Consider the following 14656-nt stretch of genomic DNA (forward strand, 5'->3'; position numbering starts at 1 on the left):
TCAGAAGAGGGGCAGGAGAATCTGGCCATTTTTCTATACATGCATGCAAATGAACATGACTGGCTTATTAGTATTCCCCACAGTGTGGTGTAAGTACCACTGTTGCTTACAGTGGTTTTAGTTATTCAATATACATTACTTTTACTTTAACAGAAATACATTTTAACATGTACAGAAAAAAATATATTTAGTACATCAAATCTGTGATTACAAATACTCTGTTGCTTAAGACAACAGTAGACTAGTGAATTTTTATAAAAAGTGAACTAATTTAAAGACATAAAAACATAATAGTACAGGTATTGTCAAGATGGCAAGAATTACAAGTGACTGAAGTTGGAGACAATTTGTCAAGAATATGGTTTGAGTTTATTTTAGGGGGAATATGATAGAAGCCTACTTGATAGTCTATTAATATAATTATCTTTCTTTTCATAGCTGGGCTTTGCAGATCTAAACCTGGCAGAGTTTGCTGGCTCAGGAAATACCACTCGTCGCTGCTTACTGGAAGGCTATGATACCAAAAATACAAGACAGGATAATTCCATTCTTAAAGTAAGCATGTTTCAAGATCTGCATGTCAACAAATGAGAGTCTCTGCTTTTAAGTAAACACAAGTTAACACTGTCAAGGACAAGATGGGACTCAATACTGAGATCAGAAGCCAGCCACACCACTGAATATTCACCACCTAGGGACAGAAACCTGTCCAAATCACAGAAGCAGTGTAGAGTAATAAACGTTCACCTTCATGGTCCAATGGTGTTTCTCTTTCGGGCTGTGAACATCCAGAGAAGAAAACACACATCATTACAACATAAGAGCTCATTGGGAGGAAGGAGCAAGATGAATGAATGGATACCTTAAAATGCTTAGGGCTCTCAAAGTTGATTTCCAAGGTAGCTGTGATGTGTACAGAGAAGTCACTGGATTCCCTTGTAACTACCGAAATGACAGGTGAACCCCACTTCTGCGCATCTACCCTGTTTTTCCAAGTACCATTAGGAAGCATGTACTCTAATCATCAGAGAGAATACACTTCATAGGGTTGATGAGATTATTAAATGTCATCAGATGAGAAAATGTAGAGTACTCTGTACCTAGTAAAATTCACTGGATAAATCTTTGGTTGTATTTTAGCTAGACTACCCCATGATAGTAAGCTATTAAATAGGAAGAAAGAAGTATAATTCTGAATTTAAATCGTGTGGTCAGGCCCAGCCTCTTTGACACAGTTGGTAGTGTACTAGACTCTAGAACTGGAAGCCACATGCCACCTACAGTCCAAGTCCCCAGACCAGTCTGCCTGAAAAACAGTGGGCAACCCAGTATCTTGGGAGACTAGAGAAATGGAAGGAGGAGATCACACCCTGACCAACCCTGTGGAGGGCACTTCTCTTTCTTTTCCTTAAAACACACATGTACTCTATCACCAAATTTTACAAAACTACAGGCCAGCCCCATAGCCTGGTTCTTAAGGGAAGCCAGATCCTTTGTGGCTGACCACAGTTCACATCCCAGCTTCAGCAGCTTAAAAAAAAAAAAAAGGTGCATGTGCATGCATTTCCAAAATTTTAATAGGATGGAGAAATTGAGGACAAGGGACTGTGCAGTGACCATGCCTCATCAGGGCATGCATTTTTCTTTCTCCCCTTTCCCTCTTTGTCTCTATTTCTCTGGAGCACCCACATACCCTTTGACAATCTGAAAACAAAATAAAACAAAAATAACTGGTAAAAAGTGGAGCAAAAAAATTACAGGTTTCAAAAAACGTTGAGCTCTGAAAAGATGAAAATGCATAAGACACTTACTGTGGCAGTTTCATCCCTTGCATAGATTCCCCTGCTGTAAAGAAAGATGAAATGGATAAGTGATGTGTGGAGGAACATGATGGAAGAAATTAGAAAAGTATAATGTGTAGGGGCCAGCAGGTGGTATGGTGGTTAAGGGTGGTGGACTCCCACATGGCCAACTGTGGTTTGAGTCCTGGACCTGGCAGCTTGATCCCCACCCCCCCCTCATCCACCTCTGCTCAAATTAAAATAAATAAAGTTAAATAAAATAATTATTAAAAAAGGAAAGTATCATGTATAAACTTCTGTATACATCATGTTGAATTTTTACTTTTATAGTTACGTAGCTCTGAAATGTTTAAGAGCACTTGCTCATACCTCTGTGAGATAGGCAGTTAGGTAACAGGGAATGATTGCTATCCCCAGTTTGTAAATGAAGCAAAGACTCAGAAGGTGAAGTATCTCACAAGCGATCCATGGCAGAGTTGAAATCAGAATGCATATTTTCTGCTGCCTGACCAGTGGCCTTGTTCCTTCATATTTCTTATAAGAAAGTGGATAATCCTTCTCTGAATTACAATGTTTTCATTAGAAATTGAAATACTGTGGTTTTGTTTGAGATGTTTTTGCCTGAGGGTGCATGAGAGACAGAGACAGTGAGAGGGAAAGTGAGAAATACCTCCCAGGTGGAGGATGGCCACGCCACAATCCCTTCTCCTCCATTCTCCTCCCAGGATCTTGGAAATGCACGTATATGCACTTGACGTGATTTTGAAGACATTGGGTCCAGGACTCGAACCACAGCCAGTCATGTGGGAGTCCAGAGACATAACCACTATGCCTTCTGCTGGCCCCCTGAAATTTCAAATTTTTCTTTTAGAGAGATTTTTGCTATAGAGCACATCCACTCGCTGGAGAAACAGAGACAGAAAACGAGGAGAAATCACCCTGAGGGGGGATGGACATGCCACAGTCCCTTCTCCCCCATTATCCTCACTGGATCTTGGGCATGGATGCACATGTGCCAAGCATGAGTTTCAAGCTGCTTGGTCCAGGACTCGAACCACAGTCGACTATGTGGGAGTCCAGCGATGTAACCATTACACCATCTGCTAATCCTGAAATAATGTTTGAATGTCAGATCGTCATATTCCTCAGGGCCAGTTCACAGAGTGGTTTCCTTCTGACTGCCCATTAATTCTTCCACACCATTTTCCCCACTTTGTCCTATAAAAATACTCTTTTTCAGTATTTCAGGAAGCTCATACCATCCTTTTCTGATCTTTGTCCTCTCCTGGCCACCCAATCACCTTCGTTCTACTTAGCTCCTAGCTAGTTTTCACTCCGTCCCTTCTCATGTCTTCCCCATCTGTGTGGGTGAGCTATCCTTGTAATTGTTTTTTCTATATGTACTCTCCCACCAGCTGACCTGAAATGAGCCTGAAGCTTCTCAGTTCCTTTGGCTTCCCATCTCTAGCAACCTTTTTCTCATCCTTATCTCATTTCCTACACCCATGATCACATTCTAGACTTTCTTACGACTAGAACGCCACCACTTCCAAACTTTCAACTTAAAGTTTTCCTTTCTCTTATGTTTCCAGCCCTCGGTCTACTCAGCATTTAGCTATCTTTAATCTTACTACTTTTCACTATCCATCAGCCCCCACTTGCTTTCACTTCTCTCTTTAACTAGTTTAGATTCGGTGATTCATGAATATCATTCCCTTAAAAATACTCCTGGCTCCTTTGCCCTGGTTAATTTGCCCTGAATAATTCCTAACCTAATTGAATTCAACTATCCACCTTCTCTGGAGTCTGCAGTTTGTCTGCTGAACATTGTTGGCAAAGATCACACAACAGACTAGCTGACATTCTGCAGGCATGCTCACTGCCATCTAGCAATCAATTGTACTCAACTTTCTCTGAAAGCTTCCTCTCCTGGGGCCCACAGGTGGAGTGGTAATTAAGGGGCTAGACTCCCACATGGCCAACCATGGTTCAAGTTCCGGACCTGGTGGCTTGTTTTCTCACTTTCCTTCTCTCTCTGTCTGTCTGTAATCAAATTAAATAATAATAAATAAAAATTATTCTATTTTTTTTTGAGGGAAAGATTTTTGCTATAGGGCGGGTGTATTTGCCAGAGAGACAGAGAGACAGAAAGAGAGAAATCACCCTCTATGGGGCATGGCCATGCCACAGTCCATTCTCTTCCATTCTCCTCTTGGGATTTGGGGCATGCACACACATGTGCCCAACATAAGTTTTAAGCCACTGGGTTCTGGACTCAAACCGTGGTTGACTACATGGAGGTCCAGCGATGTAACCATCATACCATCTGTTGATCCCAATTAAATAATTGTTAAAAAAAATTAGATATTAGATCCTCTGTTTAGATACACATTCTTTGTCCTCACACCTCTGCACACTATTCTAGCTTTCAGCTAATGGCCTTGCTTTTTCCTTTATTGAGAAAATAGGGCCATAAAACTCAAAATCCTTTATCTTCCCATTCCAGATTTTACAATTCTACCTGTCTTTCCCATCTTATGATCCTTTCGCCTCCTATTAAAATGAACAACTTACCTCTCTGTCAGAATTCAATCTTCTTTGAGTTTTTTTCATCTATAGCTTGCCTAATCACGAGTTTGGCTTATTAAAGTATCCCTTCTGTTTCTCTCTCTAGTGAGCCATTCTCATCAACATACAAAGAAACAGTTCCTGTACCTCCCATATTTAAAAAAAGAATTTAAAAGAGAAAGCCAACTTCTCATCTCCTCCACCCACCGTCCCACTCTGTCCTGCTTCACTACCCAGTGTCTTGGAGGCTGTGTGCACCCTCTCCATCTCCTTCCTGAGACATCCAAGATATTTAGGAGTGCAATTCTGATGGAGCTGGAAAGCAAACTGCAGGGTTCTATGAAAGGAGAGGGGCGAGAAATCCAGCATAGCAGATAGGTTTGGCATTTAAAGAAAAAGAAGAGAAAAAGACTCATCATGCAGACACTGGGGTGAAAGATACATGTTTAAGATACATGTCAGCCATTTTCTGGGGGGAGAAAATGCAACAATACACATACCTTGTTAAGTCCATGAAAATGATCTATGCAGTCCTGGGTTCATGTCTCAGCTCTGCGCTTTAGCAGTTATATGATCCTGAAATATCGCTTGGAGGCGAGACCATGGTGCAGCAGGAAAACGTGCTCTGTGAGGCTGACCCACATAGGAGGGTTCCAGGTTTGCATCTGGAGACGTCCCTGCTTACTCGAGGCACACGCATGCCTATTATCCAGGGCTAGTCGAAGCTGCGGCTAGATTATGGCATCTCTCTCACTCATAGGAGAAAGGAAGAGAAGAGATCACTTACTCTCCCTGGGCTTAAAATAAAAGTATCACTCTCTCTTGGGAGTATCAAAGATTGAATGAAATAATGAATATATTCAGTCATTGGAAAAGTCATGACGTATTGTTCTGTTTTTCTATGCAAAAATGCATCATGACTTCCAGTGACCCAGTAAAATGCTTAGCTTGAGTCTAGTGTATAGTAAATGTCCAAATTATGGTTATTGTTGATGTTGTTATTACCATTGTCATTATCCTCATACGAACATGAAAAAGTCCTATGCTAATACTTAAAGGAAGCCAGCAACAAGAGAACACAGCATCTCAGAAAGCTATAAAGAGCTTTTAGGTCCTGTCCTAAAGATGAAGCAAGGAAAAACAAAAAAGTGCATTCCTGAAAGCGTCAACATGGCAAATTGGAGGGAAACAGTAAGCACCACAGGAATCTGGGAGTAAAACCTCCCATCAGCACAGCCACACAGCTACGAGATTATTCATTACAGGTGGAGCACTTGCTTTCTATTTCCACTCTGATTTTTTGCAGTTTTGAATATTAAAAATGACTTTTTTTCTGGGGCCAGCAGGAGGCATGGTGGTTAAGGCGCTGGATTCCCACATGGTTCGGGTCCCAGATCTGGCAGCTTGAGATCACACTGGGTGCATGTCCATACGTGCCCAAAATCCTAAGAGGAGAAGGAGGAGAATGGGTGGCATGACCATCCTGGGAGATGATACCTCACTTTCCCTTTCTCAGTCTCTCTCTGGGGGTGCACATGTGCTGTAGCAAAAATCTTTTTTAAAAATGACTTTACTTGAGACTTCTGCCCCTAAACAAAATACAAAAATTGAAGAAAACAAACGGCCGAAAATTATGTCTATCGAAAGCAATAATTTTCATAGTGGATATAATCCAGTCTATCAATTATTTAATGTACTCTAAATAGAAAATACTGGAGTAGGAGGAAGCATAGATTAGCAGAACATGGCTTCTGCTGTCCAGTCTCCTATGGCCCAGCTGCTGTGGGGCGTACTGCTAAGCTCTGTAGGTTGAGACCACATGGGAGGCCTGGGTCCAATTCTCAGTCCAATCCGAAGGCCACATGTGATGGCATGCACCTGCAATCCCAGTGGCTTGGAGGTCTGAGAAAGGAACACAAGCTCAAGGCTCACCTGGGCAACACAGAAATACTCTGCTAAAAAAAGAGCTGAGCATGATGGTTTATGCTGAGAGACTGAGGCAGGAGTATGGTAACACAATGAGATCATCTTTAAAATGCAAAAGCAATTTTTTTTTCTTTTTTTGGAGAGGTTTTTGCTATAGGGCACGTGCACTCTCCAGAAAGACAGAGACAGAAAGTGAGAAATCACCCTCCGGGGGAATAGCCATGCCACAATCCCTTCTCCTCCATTCTCCTCTCGGGTTCTTGGGCACGCAGGCACATGCCCCCGATGTGAGTTTAAGCCGCCTGGTCCGGGATTCGAAATGCAGTCGACTATGTGGGAGTCCAGTGACATAGCCGTTATGCTAACTGCTGGTCCCCAAAAGCAAATATTTTATAACCATATTTCTTGTTCTTATGTTTAGGTTTTGATCAGTATGCAGCTGATGTCTGGTGACCCATGTTTTAAAACGTAAGTTGATTCTGAAGAAATGGGTTATTTATCTGAAAGTATAAGAGAGAGTTATATGTTTACATTAATATTTTGCAGTGTATTGGCATTTGACAGGCAAATACCAATGAAGATAGTTCTTTCCTGGTGGACTAACCTCACTGTCATAGAAGATAATACTAATTGAGTATTCCTTATCTAAAATGCTTGGGGCCAGAAGGGTTTCAGATTTTAAAATATTAGCAAATACATAATGAGATATCTTGAAGATGGAACCCAGGCCTAAACACAGACTTCACTTAACTTTAGCCCAAAGGTAATTCTATACAATATTGTTTTATTGCAGCATTTTGACTGTGACCTGTCACATGAGGTCAGGTGTGGAATTTTCCACTTGTGGTGTCGTGACATTGCTCAGAAACTTTCAGGGCTTGGAGCATTTCAGATTTAGGATTTTTGGATTAGGGATGTTCAACCTGCAGTATCTATCACCAGGTGAGCTTGCTAAATTCTGAATTATTTAAACCATAGATCTTTCGTCATCTTCAGGTTTGGGGTGAAATTATTCAAACTAAAATTTTAATTTGGCTCCCTGAGGATGCTAGGCATGCACATGCCCATGATATGGGGCCAGCTGAAGACTGGAGTGGCTCACAGCATCGCAGCTCTGTTGGGGGTGCTCTCTGTATGTCTGTCTCTCTCGAGGGGAAGAAATAAATTATTCTTTTTAATATGGTAATAAATGCTTTGGAGAAGAATAAATCAGAGTAGCAGGGCCACAGTGGAGAGAAATGTTGCAATTTTATAGAGTCGTCAGAAAGGCTTCGCTGGTAGAGATGACAGTCGAGGAGAGACCTAAGGAGGTAGGAAACTAGCCATGCAGATATTTGGGGAAAGAGCATTTGAGGTGGAAGGAACAAGGACTGAAGCTTTGAGGGAGGAGTGTTCTGGCATGTTCGAGGAACTGTCAGGAGACCAGTATGTCTAGAGCACTGAGTGAATGAAGAGAAGGTAACAGGAGATGAGGTCAGATGATAGCATCTCAGAAGCCAATAAGGGCTTCCATTTATATTTGGAGTGAGAGGAGCAGAGGAGCAAAAAATTTTTGGCTTATGGCTGTTAATTAGGGAATAGACAATTTGTGGGAACAACAAAGAGTACAAGGACAGAAATAACAGGTGGTGTGGTGGTTGGGGCACTGGACTCACACACAGCTGACCATGATTCGAGTTCTGGACCTAGCAGCTTACTTTCTCACTTACTCCTTCTCTCTCTCACTCTTTCTCTCTGTCCCTCTCTGGTCAAATTAGAAATGAATGAGTGAATAAATGAATGAATAAAGTAAATTTAATAATTTTTTGTTCTTTTAGTAGATTCTTTTTTCTTTTTATTTATTTATTTATATTTAATCACATGTCTTTACAGTGTACAACATTACTTTATCCTGCACAAATACCATGCATGTCAGCCAAGACAAAGATACTACTCTATACCTTATTAGCAAATAGCCTCTCATTTTTTTGTCAGTTAAGCATACTTCTAATTGTTTTTTCCTTCTCCTTTTCCCTCCCTCCCTTCCATACTAAACTTCTTTTTTTCACATTTTATTGATTCACAAAATATCTTAAACTAAAAATATGGACAAAGCTAATGGCAAGTGCACTGTAATTTTCTTCTGAAACATTTTTTTCCTCTCTCCATTTCCCCTTTTACTAAAGAGAGGTATAAATTAACTTATCTGCAAAAAATTTAAGTGAATCTCAATTTGGTCTATTATTTGCACAAAGACCCATAAGATTTCAATTTCTGATGCAAGGCAACAGGTACTATTACTGTGTTTTTGTTTGTTTGTTTGTTTGTTTTGGAGAGGTTTTCGCTATAGGGCGCGTGCGCTCGCCAGACAGACAGACAGAGACATAGAGACAGAAAGCAAGAAATCACCCCCCAGAGGGGACGGTCATGCCGCAATCCCTTCTCCTCCATTCTCCTCTCGGGATCTTGGGCACGCACGCACATGTGCCCGTCGTGAGTTTTAAGCCACCGGGTCCAGGACACGAACCGCGGTCGACTACATGGGAGTCCAGCAACCTAGCCATTACGCTAACTGCTGGTTCCCGTATTACTGTATTATTGAACTTATACAAATAACTATTCTGTCACAAAATAAGAATGCTCACAAATATTTTCGAATTGCAAAGGAGTCAGGAAGGGAGAAAAGTTTATGTTTCAATTTAAAAAATTAATAAATTGCTGAACCTATCAACAAGTCACAAGAGAACCAAAATCCTTAAATCTGGAAGGCAAGGCATAGAAAAAATCAATAATGTTTTAGACAAAAGTCATAGAATTCTATTTCTCCAGTTCAGTCTCATGTAATCTCGCTTTTGTTGAATTTGCAGTGTGTTACTGTGGTATGATCTTTCTGTTTAAATCATGGAAGTTAACTTTCAACATTATTATTGATAGTTCCAAACTTGTTCCTACCATTAAGTTGGCCTTTTTCTTAGTCATTTTTGTTCTCTTATTTCTGTCTGTCTTTAGTTTTCCTGAGATAGCACTCCTTTCAGAACTTATTGAAGAGCTGGTCTGGTGTTGGTAAATTCTTTCAGGTTTTGTTTATTCGAGAATGTTTTGGGCTTTTCTTCCCATATGAAGGATAATCTTGCCAGATATAGTATTCTTGGCTGAAATTTTTTTTCACTTAACACTTTGAATATATTTTCCCATTCTTTCCTTGTTTGCATGTTTCCCACAGGAGTTCCAATGTTAGCCTGATGGGATATCCTTTGAAAATAAGTTGATGTTTCTCTCTTGCCAATTTTAGTATCTTGTCTCTGTGGTTTTGGTCAATCTGGCTGTGATGTGCCTTGGAGAAGATCTTCTCGGGTTGATTCTATGTGGGGTCCTTTGTGTTTCTTGGGTCAGGATATTTGAATGCTGCTCTAGGTATGGAAAGTTTTCTTCCAGGATTTCATGGAATAGATCATCAATGCCTTTATTAGTTTCTTCACCTTCTAGGATACCAATTATTCAGATGTTTGGGCATCTGATGGATGTGGTATTACTCGTATGTTATTCTCACTTTTTTGGGTTATTTTCTCAGTCTTTTTGGTGAATTTCTCTAGATCAGAGATTCTGCCTTCTACATCTGAGAATTGATATTCCGCATGATCTAATCTGCTTTTAAAACTTTCAGGGGAGGTTCTGATTTCCTGTATTACAGCCTTCAGTTCCATTTGATTCTTTTTTATGGTGTGTATTTCCTCTTTCAGATCATGCAAGAACTTTCTCATCTCCTGGAATTCATTGTCTCTTTTCTCCTGCATCTTCTGGAGTTTGTTATCTCTCTTCTCTCGCATCTCTGTTAGCTTTGTCACTATGAATATTCTAAATTCTTTATCTGACATTTCTATGAGTTCTGTTGTACTGTCTGTGGAAGATGAAGGACTGTTCTTTTCCCTTGGAGAGAGATATTTTCTTGGTTTCTCATATTTCTTGTGCCCCTGCAGTAGTGATGTCTGGTGGTCTGATAGAGTATACATTACTCCCTACTTTCTTGGAGTTAAATTCTGGGTGTTAGAGGCGTAGGGTAAGAGATGACTTGCAACATTTCTGCAGTTCCGTTTTCCTGATCCTCATCAAGCAACCTGCACTTTTATCGATGGAACTGGATATTACAAAGGCCTCACAGTTTCTAGAGAATAGGTGCACCAGGGCTGATGGCTGAATTTCAATTAAGAATTCAGAAGCCTGTGGGAGGAGATGAGCCTCACTCTCTGCAGCTCTGTGTTTCTCCCAGCTGCTCACATTGCATTTTCTCTTCTCTGACTTTTAGTCATTTGGTGGTATATTCACATTTGGCTAATTCGTTGGAGATTTCTGCTACTGTAAGTTCATATGCTTCACTTGACTGTGAGGTACTTCTATACCAATTTTCCCTCTACAGCTGTGCTTTGCAACATGGTATCCACAGAAGGAGATTTGAATTCAGATTTAAGAAGATGAGTTTCCCCCTTTCTGTAGCAGCAGTTCAGTGGGGATTGAGGTTTTTTTGTTTTGTTTTGTTTTGTTTTGTTTGCTATAGGGCACACACACTCTCCAGAAAGACAGAGAGAGAGAGAGAGAGAGACAGAAAGCGAGAAATCCCCCAGGGGGATGGCCACGCCACAATCCCTTCTCCTCCATTCTCCTCTCAGGATCTTGGGCACACACGCACATGCGCCCGGTGTGAGTTTAAGCCACTGGGTCCGGGATTCAAACCACGGTTAACTACATGGGAGTCTAGCAACATAGCCATTACACCAACTCCTGGTCCCAAGGTTTTCTTTGGCTTTCACTTTACTAGGAGTTGGGCTGGAAGGAGAGTTTTGGGCCAGAGGTTTAGGCTTTCTGGTTAAAGGGGCAGAGCTAGGCCCACTTCAGTTGCGCATGGATTCTCACTTCTCTAGGAGCTGGACCCAATAAAATAATTATTTTCTTTTTGGAGAGCTTTTTTGGTTTTTTGTTTGTTTATTTGTTTGCTTATTTGCTATAAGGCATGTGTGCTCACCAGAAAGAAAGAGACAGAGAGACAGAAAGTGAGAGATCACCCCCTGGGGGAATGGCCACACTGCAATCCCTTCTCCTCCATTCTCCTCTCGGGATCTTGGGCACACACGCACACGTGCCTGGTGTGAGTTTAAGCCACTGGGTCCAGGACTCGAACCACGGTCGATTACATGGGAGTCCAGTGACATAGCCATTATGCTAACTGCTGGTCTCAATAGAATAATTCTTAAAGAAGGAAGGATGAAAAGGAAGAGAAAGAGAGAGAGAGAGAGAAAGGAAGGAAGGAAGGAAGGAAAGAAGGAAGGAAGGGAGGGAGGGAGGGAGGGAGGCAGGCAGACAGGGAGGGAAGAAAGAAGGAAGAAAGGAAGGGGTAGATGAGGCTATTTCAGTAATGCAGGGTTTGGGGCCTGAGAAACTAGAAGAATAATATTTTCATTTAGTGAGATGAGAGAAACAAAAGGAAGAGTTGAGAGCTTGGGTCTTAGACATGTTACATTTCAGATCCCTGTTTAATATCCTGATGGGTTGTCAAATAAACTGTTGGCTATATCAGCTCCAGAGTTCAGTGGTGAGATCCAGGCTGGAGATACAGACTTGGTCATTGTTACATCCGTGGCATATAGATAGTAAGTAAAGCCATGAAACTTAATTCAATGATCTAGAGGTAGTGAGTGTAACAAAAGAAAAAAGGCCAGCCTTAGTGTATACACTGTTAATGCTGTCCTCCACAGACAGGGACTACATGGGAGGCCCAGGTTTGATTCATGGTCCAACCTAAAATCCAGGCACAGTAGTGTGCACCTGTAATTCTAGGGACCTGGGGAGGCTGAGGCAGGAGGACCTTGAACTCGAGGCTGGCCTGGGCACCATGGCAAGACCCTGTCTAAGAAAGAGTTAAGTAAGCATCGTGACATGCACCTAAAGTCCCAACTGGGAAGCTGAAGCTAGAGGATCTCGATGTGGCGAGACTATTTTTAAGAAAAGAAAGGAAAAATAGAGAGAAAGGAAGGATCACAGATGACGTGTGGGACATTCCAGAGTGTTAAAGGTTGAGGAGAAAGGGAGCAGCCGGTGAGGTCAGAGGAAGTAAGCAATGGAGAGTACATCCTGAAAGCCAGTGAAGACAGTTTCAGAGGCGTGAGCACCTGTGTCGTGCACTTCTGAAGGAGGACTCGGAAGATGAGGACTGAGAATTACCTTTGCATTTTTCAGTACAGAGACTGTTGGTGACCTGCACAAGGACTTTGATAGAATGCTTTTAGACTAAAGCCTTTTTGGAATGAATTAAAAGAGAATTTTGGAGGAAAGAAAGTGGAGCATAAATGTAGCTTAGAAGGCACCATCCTTACATACTGTTTTGGAAAGATGTCTTCTCACAAACCATAATTTCCTGGCTCCTTTCTTGATTTACTGCTCTCTTGAGACCAAGCCATTTTTTTAATAATACTATTTTTCGTCTCCAGGTAACAGTTTGATTTTCAGGTAATAATTTGTCTGAAAGGAACTAGCATAAGTTTAGGATAAAATAAGAAAATGAGCCACAGAGTTTAGTAGAAGAAAATTAATTAATTGTTCTTTTTCATGAGCTTTATATGGACATGCCCTCTCTTTTCCTTTCTCTACCATTGTAAATCTCCTCTTGTGAGACTCACATATTGAAGAGCAAAAAGCAGATTATCTAATGTTCTCTGTTGTCTCCACAAATGTAATCCTGACAGTGCAGAGTTTTTATTTTTAGAAAAATACTTTCGTTACTCATACTAAATGCACCTACTTAATCCTACACATATAAGATATTTCACAGAAAAAAATCAAACCCTCGGTAGTTTCCATTTTTCTTTGAATACATGTTTGAAATTGTGCAAATAGCAGTGAAAAAGAAGGAATTGTATACGCCCATGTACTTGCACATACTGAGTATGGGTTAAATAGGAAAAAGTCTGAACTACTGATTTAAAAAGTTTTTATCTGGGGAACCAGCAGTTAGCATAATGGCTATGTTGCTGGACTCCCACGTAGTCGACCGTGGTTCACGTCCCGGACCCGGTGGCTTAAAACTCACGCCGGGTGCGTGTGCATGCGTGCCCAAGATCCCGAGAGGAGAATGGAGGAAAAGGGACTGCGGCGTGACCATCCCCCTGGGGGGTGATTTCTCGCTTTCTGTCTCTATGTCTCTCTCTGTCTTCTGGCGAACGCACGTGCCCTATTGTGAAAACCTCTCCAAAATAAAAAAGTTTTTATCTGTTTGAATATTTGAATCTATACCATATATGTAAAACCATATTACTTAAAGCTAAAAAGGATATTGGAAGCTGTCTCATCCAATGATTTTTTTTAAGAATATTTAGCCACAAAATCCTTTGCTCAAATATATTCTGAATCTCAGTATATAAAATGTTCTCATTAAGTACTGTGCCCTACCTGCTGCCAGCTATCCCTAAGGGAGTTTCATGAAGTCAGTTTTTTTAAATATTGGTGTAATCCAGTTTCTCATTTTACAGATGAGAACACTACTGCACAGAGCAGCTGAGTGGCTTGACTATCCCTGTGTAGAACAAAGATGTAAATAACTCCTGGAGGAATCCATTCTATTTTTCTCTCTGCCTTTATCTTTTCTTTTTTTTAAGTTTACTATAAAGTATGTGTGCTTGCCAAAGAGAAAAAAAGAAAGAGAGAGAGAAGGAAAGTGAGAAAGCACCCCGACCCCCAGGATGCTGTGGGCCATGCCTTTCTCCTCTTGGGATTTTTGGGTACACACACATGTGCCTGCTGTGTTTTTCATGCCGCTGAGTCCAGGACTTGAACCACGCAGTCAGTCATGTGGGATCCAGTCACTTTACTCACAGTGCCACTGACTGGCTCCCACTTTTGTCTACTTTTAAATCTTTCATGTTGAATTTACTAGAGAAACTAAAAAAAGCATACAGCAGATCCTTAGCATTCTCAGAGTTAAATTCCAGCTTTAATATTTTATCAGCAGAAGGTCTGAGAGATTGTATAATTTTTCTGAAACATACTTTATACTATAAGGCCAGTATTTATGAAGAAGACAGCTGGTAATTCAGTTCAGTTACCTACCCTAAACTCCATTTTCCAGTTCTTCACAACTCATCAAATAGCCACCAACTCTTATAAAAGAATCAAACTGACTCTCAAACATGCTAATAAAGAAAAAGGTCTGGGATGAGCAGATGGCATAATGAATATGTTGTTGGACTCCCACATAGTCAACCGTGGTTTGAGTCCCAGACCCAGTGCCTTAGAATCCATACTGGGTATGTGTATGTGCGTGCCCAAAATCCCTAGAAGAGAATGGAGGAGAAGGGATTGCAGCATGACCATCCCTGTGGAGGGGGTGGGGGATG

At 41.1% G+C, this 14656-nt stretch overlaps 1 protein-coding gene across 1 annotated transcript in view; it reads left to right on the top strand.

Annotated features, from left to right (window-relative positions):
* The window catches only part of EEIG2 (EEIG family member 2), an 84937-nt gene that overhangs the window by 44704 nt on the left and 25577 nt on the right, over window positions 1-14656 (top strand). The window contains exons 4-5 of the mRNA XM_006149499.3: window positions 439-555; window positions 6718-6764. Coding sequence (XP_006149561.1) covers window positions 439-555; window positions 6718-6764 — 164 coding nt within the window. The remainder of the gene's footprint in view (window positions 1-438; window positions 556-6717; window positions 6765-14656) is intronic.

Source organism: Tupaia chinensis, unplaced genomic scaffold (genome assembly GCF_000334495.1).
Source record: "Tupaia chinensis unplaced genomic scaffold, TupChi_1.0 Scaffold000270_1, whole genome shotgun sequence".
Lineage (NCBI taxonomy): Eukaryota > Metazoa > Chordata > Mammalia > Scandentia > Tupaiidae > Tupaia > Tupaia belangeri.